The following is an 18,798-nucleotide window of genomic DNA, read 5'->3' as shown; positions in this document are numbered from 1 at the left end:
AACTTCTTAACTAGATGTGAATGAAATAAAAAGTAATGTAAGATGTAAGAAGTAAATAATCAGCATAAGTTCACATTTAATACGATTAAATACTCAATAGATGCACGCTAATCCTTCATGTTTTTTTTTTTTTGTATTTCAGTTTCAAAACTGAACACAAAAGTACTACAAAAGCCTGATATAATTTAGACTAGACAGTACTGAATTTATCCTTAATACATAAATAGGTGTTTTTTGAGACTGAAAAACATGCATTGTTCATACATACATGAGAAAAAAAGTAACTATTTTGTACCAGAAAATATTTGCAACAAGTAAATGTAAATGTTAAGAAAAGTAAATGTTAAGAAAAGTAAATGATAAATATCTTTAAAAATGTACATTTTAATTTGCCAGTATATGCTACATTTGTCAAAGACCAGATGCACAGTATATAGCTTAAAAATACTGTAAAGACATTATGTTAATACCATACAATATATTCTCTAATCTACATTGAATGCTTTCTGCTTTCTGTTTTAAAATTATAACTAAAAAAATATTGTAGAATATGGGTAAAAATTCCTATAAACTTCCAAAGGCCTAGAACTGAATCCTACAGTAATACAACTCAGAGCAGTGGAATAACAACTTGCAGAGCAGACACAGGCATATTTATTCCTATAATGTGATCTTTATATGTGTGTATGTGTGCATGCATTAGATCATTAGATGTATTGGAAGTAAACAAGAAAGTATTGCAACAAGATCTTCACAGTGATTAAACAAAACGTCATTCAGTTAATTTTTAACATTTGCTGCATAGTCACTGAGCATAGTATTTATATTTGTATAACAGAAAAAACGTGTCCATGTAACATTATTTCCCATATACTGATCCTGTTTGCTTGGAGTCAAAGCGCATTTTCCCCACAAGATAGCATTATTAGCAAACCAATTCAGGAGAACAAAACACACAATAAAATAGGTAAGTTTTAAAAAGTAGTGTCAATATTCTTTTAATAAATCCTATCCTAATTAATAAAGTGAAATAATGCTGCAGTAATCATACAGCACAGCTCATGTTTTTTTCCTTAGGCAAAGATAACTGATTTTAGCTCACAAGCAATGAAGCTGCTATCTATTGTATAATCATTCAAATTTTTCAGTCACAAAGTTATCTCTCTGTTACTCTTAAAACCAGAAAATACACAAAGCACAAAATAATACTATTGTTTTCTTAAGCTTTTACAATATATCAACTACAAGTGACTGATCACACACAAACAAAATAGGGATAGAAATGAATGATATTATGTGGATGAATGGTATTTGACACCTAAGAGAGAATGACACTGCAACGAATTCTGAAATTTATTCAGTTATTGAAGGGGTTACAGATGGAAATTCCAGTGCCCTTTTTTTCCCACCAAACAGTGCTTTTGAACAGAAGGAGTAGTGTAGGTGACAGAAGTAAACTTTTCATGATATCTTGAGATAAGCTATAAATAAACCCTTAAAATTCTTTTCATAGTGTTTTTTTATATATATCATGCAGCATGTAAAATGTGAGTTTAAATAGAGCATCTCATGTTTAATGTAACCGAATATCACTTTATTTTTAATATCAAGATAAAAAACTGATATCTGATTAAAGGCACATTATTTTACAAAATCCAACTATTAACAGTATGTTTCTACTACATTAATGAAGCAGTTTATGCTAAACCTTTTGAACCTTCCTACCTAATAAATTATTATATATTATTAAGCAGGTAAGTTTGTTTTTCTGCATGGCGCCCAAGCCGATTTTAGGCTTCCTTTGAACAATTATGTTACTTCAAGAAGAAAAATGGAGAAAGACTGGCCTTTCATTTGAAGTGGAGCCGTTCAAGAGGTTTAATGGTCTCTGGGGGCATCTACTGGAAATCCGGAAAACTGCACCCAGGACATGTTAATCCCGGGGCTGTCAGTGCGGCGGGGCACGGCCGCAGAACAAAGGAAGGGACCGCGCTTGTGAAACGCGGGAGCGCAGCGCCGCCGGCAGCGCGCAGGGACAACGCGGTTTGCTCCCTGCTTCTGCAAAGGCTCCGGTTTGTTTTACGCCGTGCCGCTGAAGCACAGTGCCACAGCCACGCAAAAGCTGCCTGTAAGGAGCTCAACCGGTGGAACTGGAAAGAGAAGGCAGTTCTGTCATGTTGGCTGGGTTTAATGTTAAAACTGAAGCATGAGGTGAATATAAACCTAAAGTCCTCTTTCCCTTTCGAATGATCACATGGGCATGCCAGGAAAAAAAATGTTTCAGATGGATTTTTTTGAAAACAGATTAATTTTTAATGAAATATGGAACATATATGTGCACTTATGGTAAAAACAAAGATACCAATTAATCTGTTTTTAATTTCAAGCAGATTTGTTTCATTATTTATTTTTTTTTTTTTTTGATCCCTGGAATTCAACAGATGAAAACTATGATACTTAAGCATAAACAGTGCTGAGAATCCACTGTTCCTCTGTACAGCTACCTCTGTCATTACTGAAATCCCACAGATGTTGTAGCGTGTTTATTTACTCAGACTGGGTCAAACATGAATGAGGTCCACTTAGTAGCTCTGGTAAGGTATGATGCATTTAACCTATACCAGCAGTTACTGCTATGTGGCATTTCATGCATGAAGTGCTGAAAAAAATCTATACCCTTCTGCATGTGTGTCATGGGGTGAGAGATCAGAATAATTTTTAGCACCAAACAATCAACCACGAAGAGTTGAAATTGTCATTTTGATGATGCCATGTTATAGGTAAGGATTTCATGTAGTATATCACAGGGGTGGAAGAAGCTATTTATTGAATGTGGATCTGCAAGCTTGAAAAGGCACTGCTTGCTATTGTTAACACTGTGCTTTAAGTGTACCTCGTATTCCTACAGGCATTATACTTTTCTTAAACTACATAGCTACTTATATGATTTTCTTATACAGATTTCTTTTTATTTATTATCATTGCTATTCTAAAATGACCTGGAGCCATGCTAAGGAACCACAGAAAACTGATTCTAATCTGTCTTTACCCATGCAAAAATAATAAATAATAACCTTCAGCGGGGCTAATGAAATTACACTGTTGTTGCAATCTCAAGCACCTTCCTATCTTATAGCATTGTACTTTTACAAGACTGTTAAGCAAAGCTAGGTGATCAGGACAGTACTGTATTACATTCCCTTTAACTTAAATTCCTGAACAGCAAGGCTATTGGCATTCTACCCTTCGCACTGAAAGAAAGAAAAGAAAAAAGAAATTAAGAGACCAGGAGGCAGGTACAGGTGTTGGAAAAATTCAAAACAGCCAGTATAGCATAACACAGTTATTTAACATTATTTAATTCCCCATGCCTCCTGTCTGGTGTGGTCAATTACAGACAAGCAAAATAAGTGTAAAAGTCTACTATTTTCAGATGACAGGGTTTTTTTTTGTGGTGTGTTTTTTGGTTGTTTGGTTGGTTTTGTTTTTTGTTTTTTTTTTTTGTTTTGTTTAGTATCAGGGTTCATATCTTTAAATTTGTAGGATTTAATTACTACTATAGGTTAATGCTGGCTGATTACAATACAAGTGTATTATAGCACTCCATTTTGTAAAACACAAAATGGCATGGATTAAACAATGATAGTATATGAAATATTAAAGTATACTTCCAGTGTAAAATAATTACTAATTATTATAATGTTTAAAAACTGTATTCAAACAGGTTTCATCCATTTGGGATTTCCTTCTGCAGTTAGTAAATCAATGACTGACACAAATGCCTTGGAGAAGGCTCACAAAATTATGAAAAATAATCAAGACATTTTTGCTTAGGTTTGTTCAAACAAATACATTTTACTATTTTTCCCCTCACATCTCCTGTCTAGAAATCTACAAGAAAATGAAAATTAAATCAAGCATGCGAATACTTTGCTACTTTGTGCTTAATTTATATGCAAACAAAAAAAAATTGAAAAATATGTGCATTAAATAAAAAAAAAAAACAAACCCCAAATCCAAACTATACAAAACACTAAAAAGCCAAGCATGCTGTGAGAGCTTGTAACTTCAGGTTTCTCTGCCTAAGAACTGAAAGAGGAATTATTATTTAGTTATAGCTGAACAGTCAAAACCCAACACTGTTAGTGACCCATATCTGAAATACAGTTCAGACTTCCGCAGGGCGTTGCTGAAAGCAATTATGCCAACACCTGGTAAATTTGGAAGCTGAAGATTTGACTATTGCATTCAGCAATGTTACGATTCAGGTTACAGAGATATAAACCCATGTACTCACACAGTTGAATCTAAATTGTCATGTGTCTGGGCTGCAATCCGCCAAAGTTATAGGTACGTAGCTAATTTGAAAATGTATCTCAGTCATCTGAGTATCTGAGTTCAGTGTGAAAATTTATATACATAAGTACTTTGGTGTATCAGTTGGTCAAGTACTCAGCACATTTTCACTACATGCTGCTACTTATACAGAGCTCTTTAACTGAATCAGGGAACAACTGTCAAATCCTAGTTTAGACATCTGTTTAAATACTTTTATAATACTTTTAAGTACTTTTAAGTACTTTAAATACTTTTAATTCTGTGATTCTATGAAATATTTACTGGATAGTAATATGTTAAATTGTAGACTACAGTAATCTCATTAAAGAAAGTACAATAAGTGCCATTAAGTAGTAATAAACATCAGTTATACATCAGAATTTTTCACTATTAAGGCTGAGAATTAACTTACATTGGGATGGGTGCATGGTTTTTAATTCCAAATTACAAAGCTGAAATAGATACTGTCCTAATTAAAAAACCCACAAACACGAAATCAACTAAGCCTCCAAAATGTTATCAAAGGAATTCCCTACACTAAACAATAAATAAAACATATTGCATGATAATTTGTATGTATCATGAGAGGGAAGAACATGACTTTAAATTGACTTTTGTAACAATTTAGATTTTGGTTTTAAATAAGAAAAGTTTTATGAAGCTATGTATTCAGAACTATTAATAGAAAGATGAAAATACAGTATATCAGAAAACAAGTATATAGGTACTTTATACCATATATTCCATATCACTTTCAGCATCAGTAATGCAGTATTTTTCATCTTCTCTTTCAGACTCTCTGACTGTTGTCAAACCACACTTTAACCTAAATCATGCAATCAAAGGTGGATGCATAACCTGTCAGCAGGATCTCGCAAAGGACACATATATTAAACTCGCTTCCTTTTGTTCAAAGCTACGCTGCCACTTTAATACTACATAAAATGAAAAATTAATCAATTATAAACATCAAAGGATGACACAGAAACAGTACTTTAAAATGAATGTAAGTACTGTAATAATTAAGAATCCTCATTAACCCAGAAAATGGAAATATAAATTTAGCAATGAACTTTTGGAACATTATGTCCCTAAACAGAAATTAAAAGAAAGCACTAAAAATAAAGATAAAAGTGCTAGCCTTATAAAAATATTTTTCACACACACCTGTGAATATTTCAAGCATAATCAGACAAAAACATTACCTTCATTAATCTTCCTGCTTTTCTTTCTAAATTAATTACGTTCATTAACAAAGAGTAATTCCAACCATATTTTATTAACTGTTATTTATCAAAATGAAGTATTTCTCAACTTTCCTCTTTTATTTCAGAGCTGACTTAGTGGACTGAGAGCTAGAAACATCTGAATTTGGAACCCTTTCAATTTGACTTGTATGATATTGGAGAAGTCAAATTTCTCTGCAAGCTTCTTTCACAGGGTACAAAATTATCTTTAGAAAAAGATCATCATAACTATTTACTTTCTGATTCTTCTCAAGCTGACACTATGAATTATCACAGAACCCTATACAAGTCTATACATTTATTATACTACTGCTATGAACAATTCCCACAGTATTTTTGCTTTTGTTTATGATAGCTCATTCAATTCTCTAACAGAATTTATTCAGTAGTCTAAAGACAAATAGACCACACAGAGATTTAGAGGGAAAAAGAAAAGAGAGGATTTTACACAATTCAGAAGGATCCACTGCGAGAATTATTAGGAAGTCGTGACTGTACCAAGGCAAATTAGACTGTTTTTATTTCAGACTCTCTTTGTATGTTAGAGATACTTCACTTTTATGAGTATTTTAAAAATAGAAGTCAGCTGTGCATTGCTTGTATATTATCTTCAGTACTAAATATTGTTGAACTATTGAGAAATGAAAGTACTAGAAAACTGTAAGACCAAACTTAGTAAAAACAACAAGACACATAAAAAAAGGAAAACTTCAGCTCACTGTGTTCTTTTTTATTAAAGTATGTCATGTATTTTATCTTTGCAAGAGTTTGATGAGTTTTTGCAAGTAAAATTCTGTTTCCTCTATACTTGCTAATAGTCATGAGAATCTGTAGTTTGCACCTTCCCATTAAAAATGTATTGTATTTTTTGAAATTATTCACCCCGCCTTTTATCCAGATCATGTCTTTGAAAGGAGGAAGTAGATAATAAATGGAATAATTCATGATTTCCCATTAAATATGAAACTTTCTTTTGCAGAGTTTAGAAAATGAAGTTCTACATAATGTACAGAAGTTGATTAGAACTTTTTTTAACCTTTTCAAGAAAAACCTTTCACATTACACAAACGCTCAGAGAAGTTTCTTTAGGAAAGGCAAACCATTCACTTCCCACACAGTTCTGTTCTTTAGATCACTGCCTAATTACACTAAGTAATAAGTTTATCAGGCCCAAAATTCACAGAGATCATTCATTTAACCAAAAAGAATGTATTCTTCTAAGTGCTAAAAATCTCTTTTTGAAAGTTGTTTAATAAACATTGAATCCTGATCATGGCAAGCAAGATTGTTAGGAATAATTCAGACAGAAAAAAAATACATATTTAAATAATATTGTAAAAGAAATTTAAAATTTATCATCTAGCTCAATACGTGACTTGTGCCATCTCCCTTCCCACAATCAGCAGGGAGTTTGGGATAAAGTGCCTTAATTTAAAAATTCTTTTACTATGAAAAGATACATTTTTTTGGTTGTGATTTACCCTTTTCCATAGTTTTTAGTATTTAAGAGTGAAGAAATATCCTCATAAAATGTGGAGTTGACACATGTCCTGGGTTCAGCAGTAGCAGTCATTTTTACCCTTCTTGGTAGCTGGTGCAGTGCAGTGTTTTGACTTTCAGCTCGGGAACAGAGCTGATAACAAGCGATGTTTTGGTTTGGCCAAGGACTTTGTGAGCCTCATGCTCTGCCAGGGAGGAGGGGGAGCCAGGAGGAAGCAGAGACAGGACAGCTGACCCAAATTAGCCAAAGAGGTATTCCATACCACAGCACGTCATGCCCAGGATGCAACTGGGAGTTAGCCGGAAGGGCCGGGGACTGCAGGGTTGGAGGAGGTATCGGTCAGAGCTTGGTCGGGCTGGGGGGGGCGAGTTATCGGTCGGCTGGTGGTGAGATGATGTATTCTCTTCCCTTGTTATTTCCTTTATCATTATTATCATTGGTGGTAGCAGTAGTGATTTGTGTTATACCTTAGTTACTAAACTGTTCTTATCTCAACCCGTGGGAGTTGCATTCTTTTCGATTCTCCTCTCCGTCCCTCCGAGAGCAGGGGGAGGGCAAGAAAAAGGGGGGGAAGTGAGCGAACGAATTACCTGACTGGGTTTAAACCACAACAGTTCTTTTGGCGCCCAACGTGGGGCACGAAGGGTTGAGATAACGACAGATCTGACTGGATTAATAGTCACTGGTCACAATGCTGATTTATTGGCTCTCAGAGTTGTTTCGCTTGATCTCACAGCTTCAGACCGTTGTAACTTACGTAGAGCCGGTATTTGCTGTGTTAGTGTTTATCAAGTGTGGGGCTTGGGCTAAGGTTCTTGTCTCACTGTGCTTTATGGCAATGGCTTGTAATACGGGCGGGCTCCAGCAGCAGGGCGGGACGGAGGTGGCCGTGGACTTGTACCTGGCCGTCCGGCTGCTCTTCACCGTCCTGGCCCTCACCCTACTCTCCATCTTCGTGAGGCTGCGGGGAGCTGAGGGGGAGCGGCCCCGGGAGCCGGCGGCAGCCGAACCGGCCCGGGAGAGCGGCCCCGGGGACCAAGCGGCGGCGGGAGCGGGGCCGGAGGCCGCGAGGGGACGGCTGCCGGTGGAGGAGGTCGGGGCGGTCGAAGAGCAGAAGGAGGCGGCTGCCGAGCAGCGGGAGAAGGCGGCGGAGGAGCCGAGCCCCGCGGAGGAGCCGAGCCCCGCGGCCGAGCCCAGCCCCGCGACGGCCGAGAGCGTTTCCCGGAAGCCGCCCGCCGAGCCCCAGGAGGACGCAGGAGACCCCGCAGCATTTCCCAGCAAGGCAGAGGAGGAAAAGCTGGACTCAGGAAAAGAGAAGCTGGCGGTGGGAGAGCCGGCAAGCACAGCAGCTACACCAGCCCCAGTGACAAGCACAGCAGCTGCACCAGCCCCAGTGACAAGTACAGCAGCATCGTGTGAGAGTTCTGAAGGATTTGAATGGGCTTTGGGTATCCTTGGGACCTGCCTGCTGATTGTGATGGGGATCAGCATGTTGGCACACACACAGATTGTGTTCTACCCACAACCATTTTGTCTGATCTCAAAAGTTAAGCAGAGTCAGGTTTGGGTCTTGTCTGGGGTTAGACGACAATACAGGGGGACCAAGAGGTTTTCCCCAAGGCTGGACAGTCATGAGTGGCAGGGTGTGTGTGACAGTATGGGCAAGTATCTAGTCCACTGGGCCCCTCCAGTGCTTTGGAAGCATTGGAGATGGAAGGCAGCTGTATGGAGTCCCCAGCAACAAGCTGCAGAAACTGCTGAAGGGGACAGTGAATTATTTTGAGCCTGATGGGCCCAATGCACTTCAGGCCATCAGAGCAGAGATGCAACATAGAGATGGACTCATGATCGAGGGGTGGACTTAGCAATGGACACTAGTGCCCAGGTTATTCACGAGTGTGAACAGTGCACACAGTCTCTCCTGCTCTGGAAGACTGTTACAAGAGATGGAGCCTGACATCATGGACCAGATGGACTCAGCAGCTTTATAGGGACTGGTCCATGCACTAAGATAAGAGTGCACTGAGATAAGAGTGATGGTATATTGAAAATGTGGGATCTGAGCATGACGTGAATGGTATGGAATAAGGGGTGGATAATGTCCTGGGTTCAGCAGTAGCAGTCATTTTTACCCTTCTTGGTAGCTGGTGCAGTGCAGTGTTTTGACTTTCAGCTCGGGAACAGAGCTGATAACAAGCGATGTTTTGGTTTGGCCAAGGACTTTGTGAGCCTCATGCTCTGCCAGGGAGGAGGGGGAGCCAGGAGGAAGCAGAGACAGGACAGCTGACCCAAATTAGCCAAAGAGGTATTCCATACCACAGCACGTCATGCCCAGGATGCAACTGGGAGTTAGCCGGAAGGGCCGGGGACTGCAGGGTTGGAGGAGGTATCGGTCAGAGCTTGGTCGGGCTGGGGGGGGCGAGTTATCGGTCGGCTGGTGGTGAGATGATGTATTCTCTTCCCTTGTTATTTCCTTTATCATTATTATCATTGGTGGTAGCAGTAGTGATTTGTGTTATACCTTAGTTACTAAACTGTTCTTATCTCAACCCGTGGGAGTTGCATTCTTTTCGATTCTCCTCTCCGTCCCTCCGAGAGCAGGGGGAGGGCAAGAAAAAGGGGGGGAAGTGAGCGAACGAATTACCTGACTGGGTTTAAACCACAACAACACAACATTCCACCAGTTCTCAGAGTAATGCGAACAATCATAAGGTGCTCACAGGTCATATCCAAAGATTGACATCAGCAAGAACCATAAAATCATGCTGGGCATGAACATGAAAGAGAAAGAACACTTTACTCCTTTCTCCTTTTGCTGCTATGTTCTTTAGCTACCCTGAGCTCTCCTCTCTCCCTCTGCCTTCATACTGTTATCTACAAAAGAAAAGGCAGCAGCTCAAACCACTAGAACCAAATACTGTGCAATTAGGGACTGCAATACAAGGTAGAAGCAGAATCTGCATTTACACATTATCTGTGTCTAAAATTGCCTTATGCAAGCTTTCTAGTAACAGCAGGTGCCAGCCTTCCTTCCTTGCCTTAATCCCATACCAACAAGTTATTTTTTTCCTAACTCTTACTCTTGGCAGCGCCCCTCCCCTGTCCCTTAAGTGCCACATAACACCACCTCGCCCCATAACACAGAAATGGTCATATGAACTTCACAACCCAGAATTCTTAAGCCTAAATTACGCATGTTCAATTTGGGAAGCCCCAGTAAAGATTTAAGGTTGTGAAAAACCCTCCAACCAGAACAATGTGATATACCGCTGAAGAAGAAACCTCACCCATAACAATATGATAAGCTGTCCAAATCTATTTGTTGAGTAAAAGATTTCATAGGTCACCTATGAAGTCACCTTACTAATTTATTTGGTAAAAGTGACAGCTACTAGAAAGCCTGGATTAATCAAAACCCCAAGAAGATATTTGTGTTCAGCTTCCTTAATAAATTGGTCCATCAATGCAAAAGATAGAATAAGGACAAATGGAAAAGCAAAAAAAATCTAAAATTGAGTACCAAATGATTTAAATAACTTACAAAGAGAGGACAAGATAAGAAGAAACCCAGCTTAATAGTAGGGTTTACTAGCCTGGCTGAACCCAGGACACATGGCTATGATGAAAATAAGGAACAGGACACCCTTCAAGCTAGTCCTCCTCTTCACCAGCCCACAAACTCCATTCTTCTCCTGCAGTGGACTCTGAATCATTCTGGCCTCTAATCAGGTGAGGAGGTTTCTTCCTGCTGTCTTGGAGGACAGATGAGGTTGAATATTCAAAGCCAAATTGGTAGTAGGAGTAAGGATGTAGGAAAGAAATCTTTTATTTCCACAAATTTATCTTGAGTACTCACAATTACTCACTCGGTTATTTTCCAGCATCTTTTTTCCTTAACTGTATGTAGCTGATACTGACACTGAAAACAGCAGAAACTTGGGGGGGGTGGGGGGGAAGTAATGAATTTACCCCTTTTCATTCTCTCACTGAAGGATGGAAAAATAACCTTCTAGCAGATGGCACAAACAGAAGTTGTAAAATAGATGCCAGGTCACTTTTGTCCTGGACTTGCCAGCTTCTTGTAGAAATGCTACTGCAGGAAGTAGTGAACACAACTCTAAGACTTCTACCTGGTCCTTTTTACAACTTTCAAAATCCAATAGTTCTCCAGTGTGGGATTTAATAGTATATTTACATGTTTACACTTGAGCTGGTAACCTTAAATTCTCTATGTAAGCTATGGAACAGGTGCTTCAAAAGTATAATCCACCCTGTTCTCAAGCAGTTTTGTAAATCCTAAAAGATTGGGTTTAACTAATCAAAGTACTTATTCTTAATTATTTAAATTGATTATATGCGGTGATTAACCTAGTCCTCTGTATCAGCTAAATTCAGATTAAAATCCCTTTATCTGAAGAGAAGGACAACAATTTATGGAAGCAAAGGGTTGCTACTATATTCAACCATTTGCTCCTAGAGCAAAAACATTATATTCCAGTTGTCGCTATACAATCTGCAAACTAGTTTAATGGCTGATCTTCCCAGTATTAGCCCAGATACCTGGCAATTGCTCTGGGAGATACAGCCCACCTGAGGGTGAAAGCTTTTGCCATTTTGTGTTTCAGGTGATCTTGAGAAGGACTAGCTTTCTGGTGTATTCTAAGCAGAGCAAGCTACTCTATCTCAAAAAACATCTGATTGAATGCATATAAAATAATCTCATCTCCTGACTAAAACTGTCATATCAGAGCCTGTCTTTACTGACACAAATTTAACAAGGCAATAACACACTGACCCACCACTCAGAAGACAGAAAATACAAACACAAATTTTCTGCATACCTAGGTCAAGCCATATGGTCTCTGGAAAATAATTCAGATGTCATCTGATTACCAAGGGGTCTTGACTGAAGATACTAGAACTGCATCATCCAATCACAGAAATACATCTAGGAGCATCACGAATGGGTGTGAGGTTTTTTGGGGTTTTTTTTCTTTTTTTTGTTAATATTAAACAGAGCTGCTCCTTTCATCAAAAAAGGTTTCAAATCTCTTTTTCTAGTCTTTAACTCTGTTTTGATCATATGGTCATATTTGGACAATTTTCATTGATTTGAAGATTAAAGAGCTGTTACTTGGTTTTCCTGGCAACCCAGTTTCGAGGCATTAATGATTTGGTGAGTCAAGGCTAGGAACAGAAAGTATCACGGAAGGCTCACTGGAGGCCGGTGAAGTCAGCCAAACTCCTCATAAGCTTACAAAAGCCTAATGCTGTAGCAGGAAAGCAGTCACATGCTGCATTAATGGAACCTTTACTTTTTTCCATTTCCAGCTGCTTTCACTGCATTCATTTCTTATTTCAAGTTAAAATTTTAGAGAAGGAAACAAAACAAAATCAATGAAAAAACCGAAAGCAATAACCTGTTTTAATAGGATTAGAGTACTATCTTTCTTAAGAACTGTTTTTATTTCCTCTTATATCATCCTGGGACAAAAATTATGACAAAGAAGAGAAATGAAAAAATCTCCAAATTTTTTCACAGAAAAGTGAGGTTATAACATAAGCACACTCAACAAAATTTTTCGCGTCTGCTGAAGTCTGGAACAAAGTACAATACTGTATAATAGAGGGATAACTGCAACCCTTTTTCCCTTCAGCTCTGAAGAAACTAACTTACTTTTAAAGAATATTGTGAAGGACAAAATTTTAGGGGACAGTTTTAATTTAAATATTGTTACTTTTTTTCCATAAATATGCTACTAGCCATACATGCCTTAATTTAGGAGGTAATAAATCTGCCTAACATGTACATCTCCCCCTCCCCCACCAAAAACAAACAAACAAAAAAAAGGGTACTTAAAATTAAGGAAGGGTGTGGCTACAAGAATTTCTCTTAAAGGAGAAATGACTGACAACCTCCATATTAAACAAAAATACAGATATAAAGATAAAAGTGCAATAATCCACTTTTGGAATGGAAACTATTTAAAGAAATACACAGCATATTATAAGCCATTTCTCTCTTTTTTTTTTTTCAGAAAAACATCTGTTGGCTGCCAAGGCATGGAAAGGATAACATCGATTTCAGTAAGATCATTTACAGATATGGCATTGCCTTAGTTTATAAATTGGTTTAAAATTACAGTTGGTCATTTAGTCTTTTTATAAAGATATTATCCTAGTACTAATTTAATTGTGTAGCTTGTTACCATTTGTTTGTTCTCAAACGATTGTATCAAGTTTATGGAAGAGCAGTAGTAAATGATATACTATAGAAGTTTTGTAACTGCTGAGCTACTATCAAAAGCTAAAATTCTGAGAATAATTAAATACAAAGAATATGAACATAGTCTTTTAAAAGATGTACTCAAAAAAACTCCATAGAAATAAACTAGAATACATGTACCAGTTTAATCTTGCAAGAGGCTTTGATAACTTTGAAAAACAGCATATTACTAACCAGTAAGGAAACACCCCACTTTGTGTAGGTATTGCAGAACAGATGATAAAATTCTCATTTCATTGTGGATTTCCTTGCTGGTTTCTTTTTCCACAACCTCCAGACTAAGAGTTTGGATATAAAGAGAAAAATCATATAGGAAGGGGTTTGGGGTGTGGGGTTTTGTTGTTGTTGTTGGCTTGGTTTTTGTTGTTTGGTTTTTTTTTAAATAGCAGTAAAAGGCTGACATGATCAAATCAGATCTGTAAAATTAACTTTGAAGCCCCAAGGCCTTACTGAAACAGCAGTGACTTCCTGTGTAATCACAGAGAACGCTTCTGTCCCTACCACAGTGTGTGTACTGTGGAAATCCACTGGGGCTAAAAAGACTGAAACAGGTCACTGGGTAGGCAGGTTGCTCTGCAACAATTGCTGTAGAGTAGTGACTACAGCAGCACTGCATAGCTGGCATGGAACTAGGGTGACAATAAATGAATGTACTTATTTCTATGCTTGCTCCCTGGGGTCTGATACATCTCCCCTCACAGAGCAACTACACTACCCCTAATTCAGGGGAGAGGACCTCTTGTCAACACAGCATTTGCTCAGGAAGGATCTGTTCCTTATTTTGGTCCAGCTCATGCAGAACGTGACTGAGTCACAGACCAATTTTAGTTTCCCTCTCTTTAAGCAGAGAATATTTAAACCAGCTATGACACCTAGCACAATTAGTACAACAGCATGATCAAAGTTAACTGTCCCACATCAACCACATGTACTCACAGAGAAGTAACATGGGACTTTCCTAACTCACTTTCCTGTCACTGTCAGGCTGCTCTCTCCCACAGCCCATGACCATGATGACAGTCTCTCATACAGAAATGAAGGAATAAATTGAACTTTGCAAACCCTGGAATGGCATATTGAGAAGGTCCTGACCAATCCTACCATGAATTTTGGTTCAGTGAATCTTTAGTCCTTCATTTTTGAACCTAGGCAAAACCCAAATAAAAGAAGTGGGGTATGAGTTTGTTTTAAATAGATTGCATCAGACCAGACACATTACAGTCTTTGTACTGACAGTCAGAACACTTACTAGCTTTATCATGTTACCATTGTAAAAATAAAGGCAAATTGGACATGTGTTACAGGAAAGAGAAAGGCGTCTGCTGGCTGAGTCTTGTCTGTATGGTTTTAGGACACTGCTAAAGTCATTACCCGTCAACTCAAATTTGGTAATTTTCTAGATTTTAATCTGAAAGTTTTTAGGGAAGGTTTGCCAGTCCGTTTTTGAGCTAGGAAGGAGAAAAGAAGCATGCTTTGCAAGCAACTACTGGTCGAATTCCTGTCTGACTGGTAAAATGTTTTTATGCTGCAAGGGTGATCTTGTAATATTAATTGTTAAGGTGCCTAGAGGCCTTGTATATGCATCTTTTTATTATTTAAATATTGAAATAAATAAATCATCTCACTTAAGCAACCAGCAATTCAGATTTCTTAGAATTTTTTCATTAATTTTGATGGTGCTGAACCCCAGATCTCCTAAAAGACTCCAGAAGAATAAGTCAGTTGTAGTCTCTTGTAACTTCTAAATGTAAATACCTCAGCTCTAAGAAATCAAAAGTTATCTAGATTTCTTTCTTTCACTGTTTTTTTAAATAACTAATGGTGTATTAAACGCTTCACTACAGAAGTCAGCACTTGGGCTTGGCTAAATAGTAATTCGAAATTACAAGAATGTGTATGTCGGTATACAAAGCTTCCACCCCAGAGGAGATACCTCACAGAGGCTCAGGGAAAAAAAAGCAAGGGGGAAAAAAAAAGAGAAACAGAATTTCAAATATAATTACTGACACAATCTTAACAACAATGCTACAAATGTGATATAATACTTTGTTAAATATACAAATTGGTAAAACTGAGGAGTTAAATGCTTTGATATATTTAAGATCAGGAGAAATGAACCATCATTATTTAATATCAACTTCAATTTTAAATGCCAAGTTCCACTAAAAAGGGTAGGGCCTGGGGAGCTTTAAATTTAAATGATTATGATGAGTAGAAACAAAGGAAACAATAAACTTAGGTATGTTAAAATGGCTCAAAAAAAGCCAACTTACGCAGCAGCTTCTTGTTTTGACAGTCCTTTGATATTCTTCGCCAAATAATCATCTATGCCGTCTTTGTCTTTGATCAAATGAATCCTAAATTTAAGTGAAAAAAATTAAAAGAAACACTGTGAGGTGCTAACGTAGACTTCTGCAGCATGTATAATATATTAGCATTGCCAAGTAGAGCTGAATACTGAAATACTGAGAAAGTAATATATCAGACATTCTATAAACACATACAAATATCTTGTTAATTTTTTGGTCTGTAGGTATTTCAAATCTTGATTTCTAGAAGAAAACAGCATTGGTATTAGCTTTCTAGGACCCAGTTACCTCATATTTCTGTCTAAACTAGAAGAAATTGTGTATTAGCTAAATCAGTAATAATTGATTAAGCCATCCATATTTAAACTGTTTTCTAAAGAACCATTACATTTTTGCATTGCCAGTATGGGCCAAAATGGTGCAATCTATTTTGTATTTAATCTTTTTGAAATTAAAAAAAAAAAGAAACCTCTGCAAAAAATGTCCCAAACCCAACTCAAAATATTTTCCTCAGTGCAATGCAGACCTTTAACACTGTTCTCAGCTTTCCACACTTCAATCAGCATATTTCAAAAGGCGGTCCACTAACAGGGTAATACAAAAGGCATCAAAATAAACAGCAAATTTCAGGATGCATGGATTGAATTTTAAAATTAGAACTGTACATCATTTCACCTTTCACTTGAGCCATCATCTCTTTGCATCCGCACTCTGATACACAAGAGATGCCTAGAATTTTAAAGGATGATATATACTTACTGACCATAAAGTGTGCTTGAATAGATTCTGATATCCTGACTTTGGAGGATATTATATTTATAAAAGTAATGTGAATTTATTTTTATACTTCTTTAAAAGAGCATGAAGATTGTCTGGTTAATCACTCAAAGACAAAAGAAATTCAACATCAGTGTTCCACATAAATCTACTACTTTCCTCTTTCTCTCTCTGTATTACACTGCTGTCTTTCATTACAGTGATGAGACTAGATTATTTTCATAATGTTAGTTAATATAAGTGTCATTCTCCTTATTTCTCTGAGAATACCGAAGACACTTCATGAAGTTAATTTAAATGAAAACAAAACAGCTAAGCAATGTAGAGATATTTTGACATGTCTGTATTTAAAACAATGTAATAGTAAAAACTTCTGGCACAAACAGTACATTTAAATTTGTCCCAGAATTTATTACTACTGCTGCACCAAACAGAGGCTTATGCTTTCAAGCTGCACATAACACAAGCCATATGAGCTGCTGCTGACCATGAAAAATGTACACCTTATGGATATTGCCATAAAAATTCAGTTATAATCAATACCAATATTTAATCCATATCAAAATTTTCACACCAAAACAGTCACAATTCAAGAAGATACATTAGGCTAATGAAGATGAGGTAATTACTGCATATTTTAATCTGATGTAAAACATATTTCAAGATCCAGTAGGTTTACATGAGGTAATACAAAAATTGAAAAATAATAACTCTGGATAATTAAATATGAAGTGTTCAGTAGGCAACACAATAAACACTTGGCGACCTTCGTACTTTAAGACTGCAAAAATGAGCTTTGTGCACTTAGAGAACACACTTAGAGAACACATGGGCGGGGTGTCCTAACACTCAAACTGAAACAGTCAACTACAACAAACAAATTCCTAGGCATCACTATCAGCTTGCTGCAATTTAATCTACACTGCAGTTAAAAATCATCTCTAACTGGAACAAAGGAAAACTTGATGCCTTTTCTTTATGTTCTCAAGGGTATTTTAAGAAAAAGCAATCAGGAGGAAAGGCCCTAGAATCAGATACAATTTAAAATGTCACCTGCCTTATAGTCAAGGTATAAATTTCTGAGCTCTGTTAGCTAACACCCTCTAACTTAAAAGAGAACTACAGCCAAGGGGTTGGGGAAACCAAAAGCAAGAAATTGCAAAACAATTACTGTTTACATAAGTTCTGCAATAACCTTTTTTAAAGTTAGTAAAACCAATAAATTATCCCATTCTGGCTGTTATTATCAAATATGTTGATGTAGCAATAACACAGAAAAGGCAGGCAGATGATACATAGGAAAAAATAGGTGGTAGAAAATTTTGTCAACTCGAATAATCATTATTTAAAATGGTTTGTAATACACAATGAGAATTAAAACCAATAAATTTAATTAATGTGAAGAACTGGACTGTGACTTGAACTGGAGTTTGATTCTTAATAAAGAAATGAGGTGAGGATGGCACTGGCTAAAGAGGCATTGTTTCTTTCCCCCCAGAAGTAGTCACTCGCTATTTCCAAACTGGTTTAGCCTTATTTCTTCAGTGTTTCCAGGATGACTCACAGTATTTCATAAATAGTTTATAAAAAAAGTCTGCTTCACCTGTAAATTGGCTTCTATTTAATTTTAAATAACTCATTTATTAAAGACAAATATATTTAATCCAATGGACACCTACTCCAGAGTTAACATTTTACACCATGCTTTCCTATCAATATTTCTGTTACCAGTTTACACAACAAAAAAATAACTACTGTTTTTTTTTCCTGGAAATAGACTTCATGATTAATACACCTGGCTTTTCACTCAAAGAACAGAACAAAGTTCCATAAAGGACCAAACTGATTCTCACAAATCTTTCTATCCTCACTGCCTATTCTGTTAACTTGAACTCCAGTTTTCTCAACATTTCCTATCAAAGAATACAGCAGTATGAGCCCCACCCGAGAGACTGGGCCCAAGGCTTCGACATTACTAGATCCTCACTGCTTTTAGATATGGACATACAGCTGCTGAACTCTGAAATGTCGCAGACTTTTCAGCCAAAGGCTAAGGTGATTGAGGGGGCATGGGGAATGAGGAGAAAAAAGAAATTAGTCACAATTATTTCTGAAATGAAGGCAGTTCCAGGAAGAGGACCATACTAGGGCAGAGTAGTAGCTGAGACCAACATGCGCTAAGGGAGAGAAAAATGTATGGATACAAGTAACTAAAATGAGAAATGAGTGCAATGGAACAGGGAGCCTTGTAGGCATTTGCAAGAAGATGGCTTGGCACTGTTGTTAACTCAGTTATTAAGTACAGGATAATGTTTTTCAAGCTAGTTTTATTCATCATAT

General features: G+C 37.2%; 1 protein-coding gene across 5 annotated transcripts in view; it reads right to left on the bottom strand.

Moving 5' to 3' along the window:
* Positions 1 to 18,798, bottom strand: part of TTC29 (tetratricopeptide repeat domain 29) — a 137,156-nt gene that overhangs the window by 114,814 nt on the left and 3,544 nt on the right. For all 5 annotated transcript variants that reach the window (XR_009961592.1, XM_062602791.1, XM_062602788.1 and 2 more), the window contains exon 3: positions 15,646 to 15,729. Coding sequence is in view for 4 of the 5 variants with exons in the window: in XM_062602791.1 (XP_062458775.1) it covers positions 15,646 to 15,729 (84 nt within the window). In the remaining variant the exon portion in view is untranslated. The remainder of the gene's footprint in view (positions 1 to 15,645; positions 15,730 to 18,798) is intronic.

The sequence above is a fragment of the Pezoporus occidentalis genome, unplaced genomic scaffold (assembly GCF_034315485.1).
Source record: "Pezoporus occidentalis ecotype Australia unplaced genomic scaffold, CSIRO_AGI_Poc_V1 ctg79, whole genome shotgun sequence".
NCBI lineage: Eukaryota > Metazoa > Chordata > Aves > Psittaciformes > Psittacidae > Pezoporus > Pezoporus occidentalis.
This window is presented reverse-complemented; position numbering and strand designations above follow the sequence as displayed.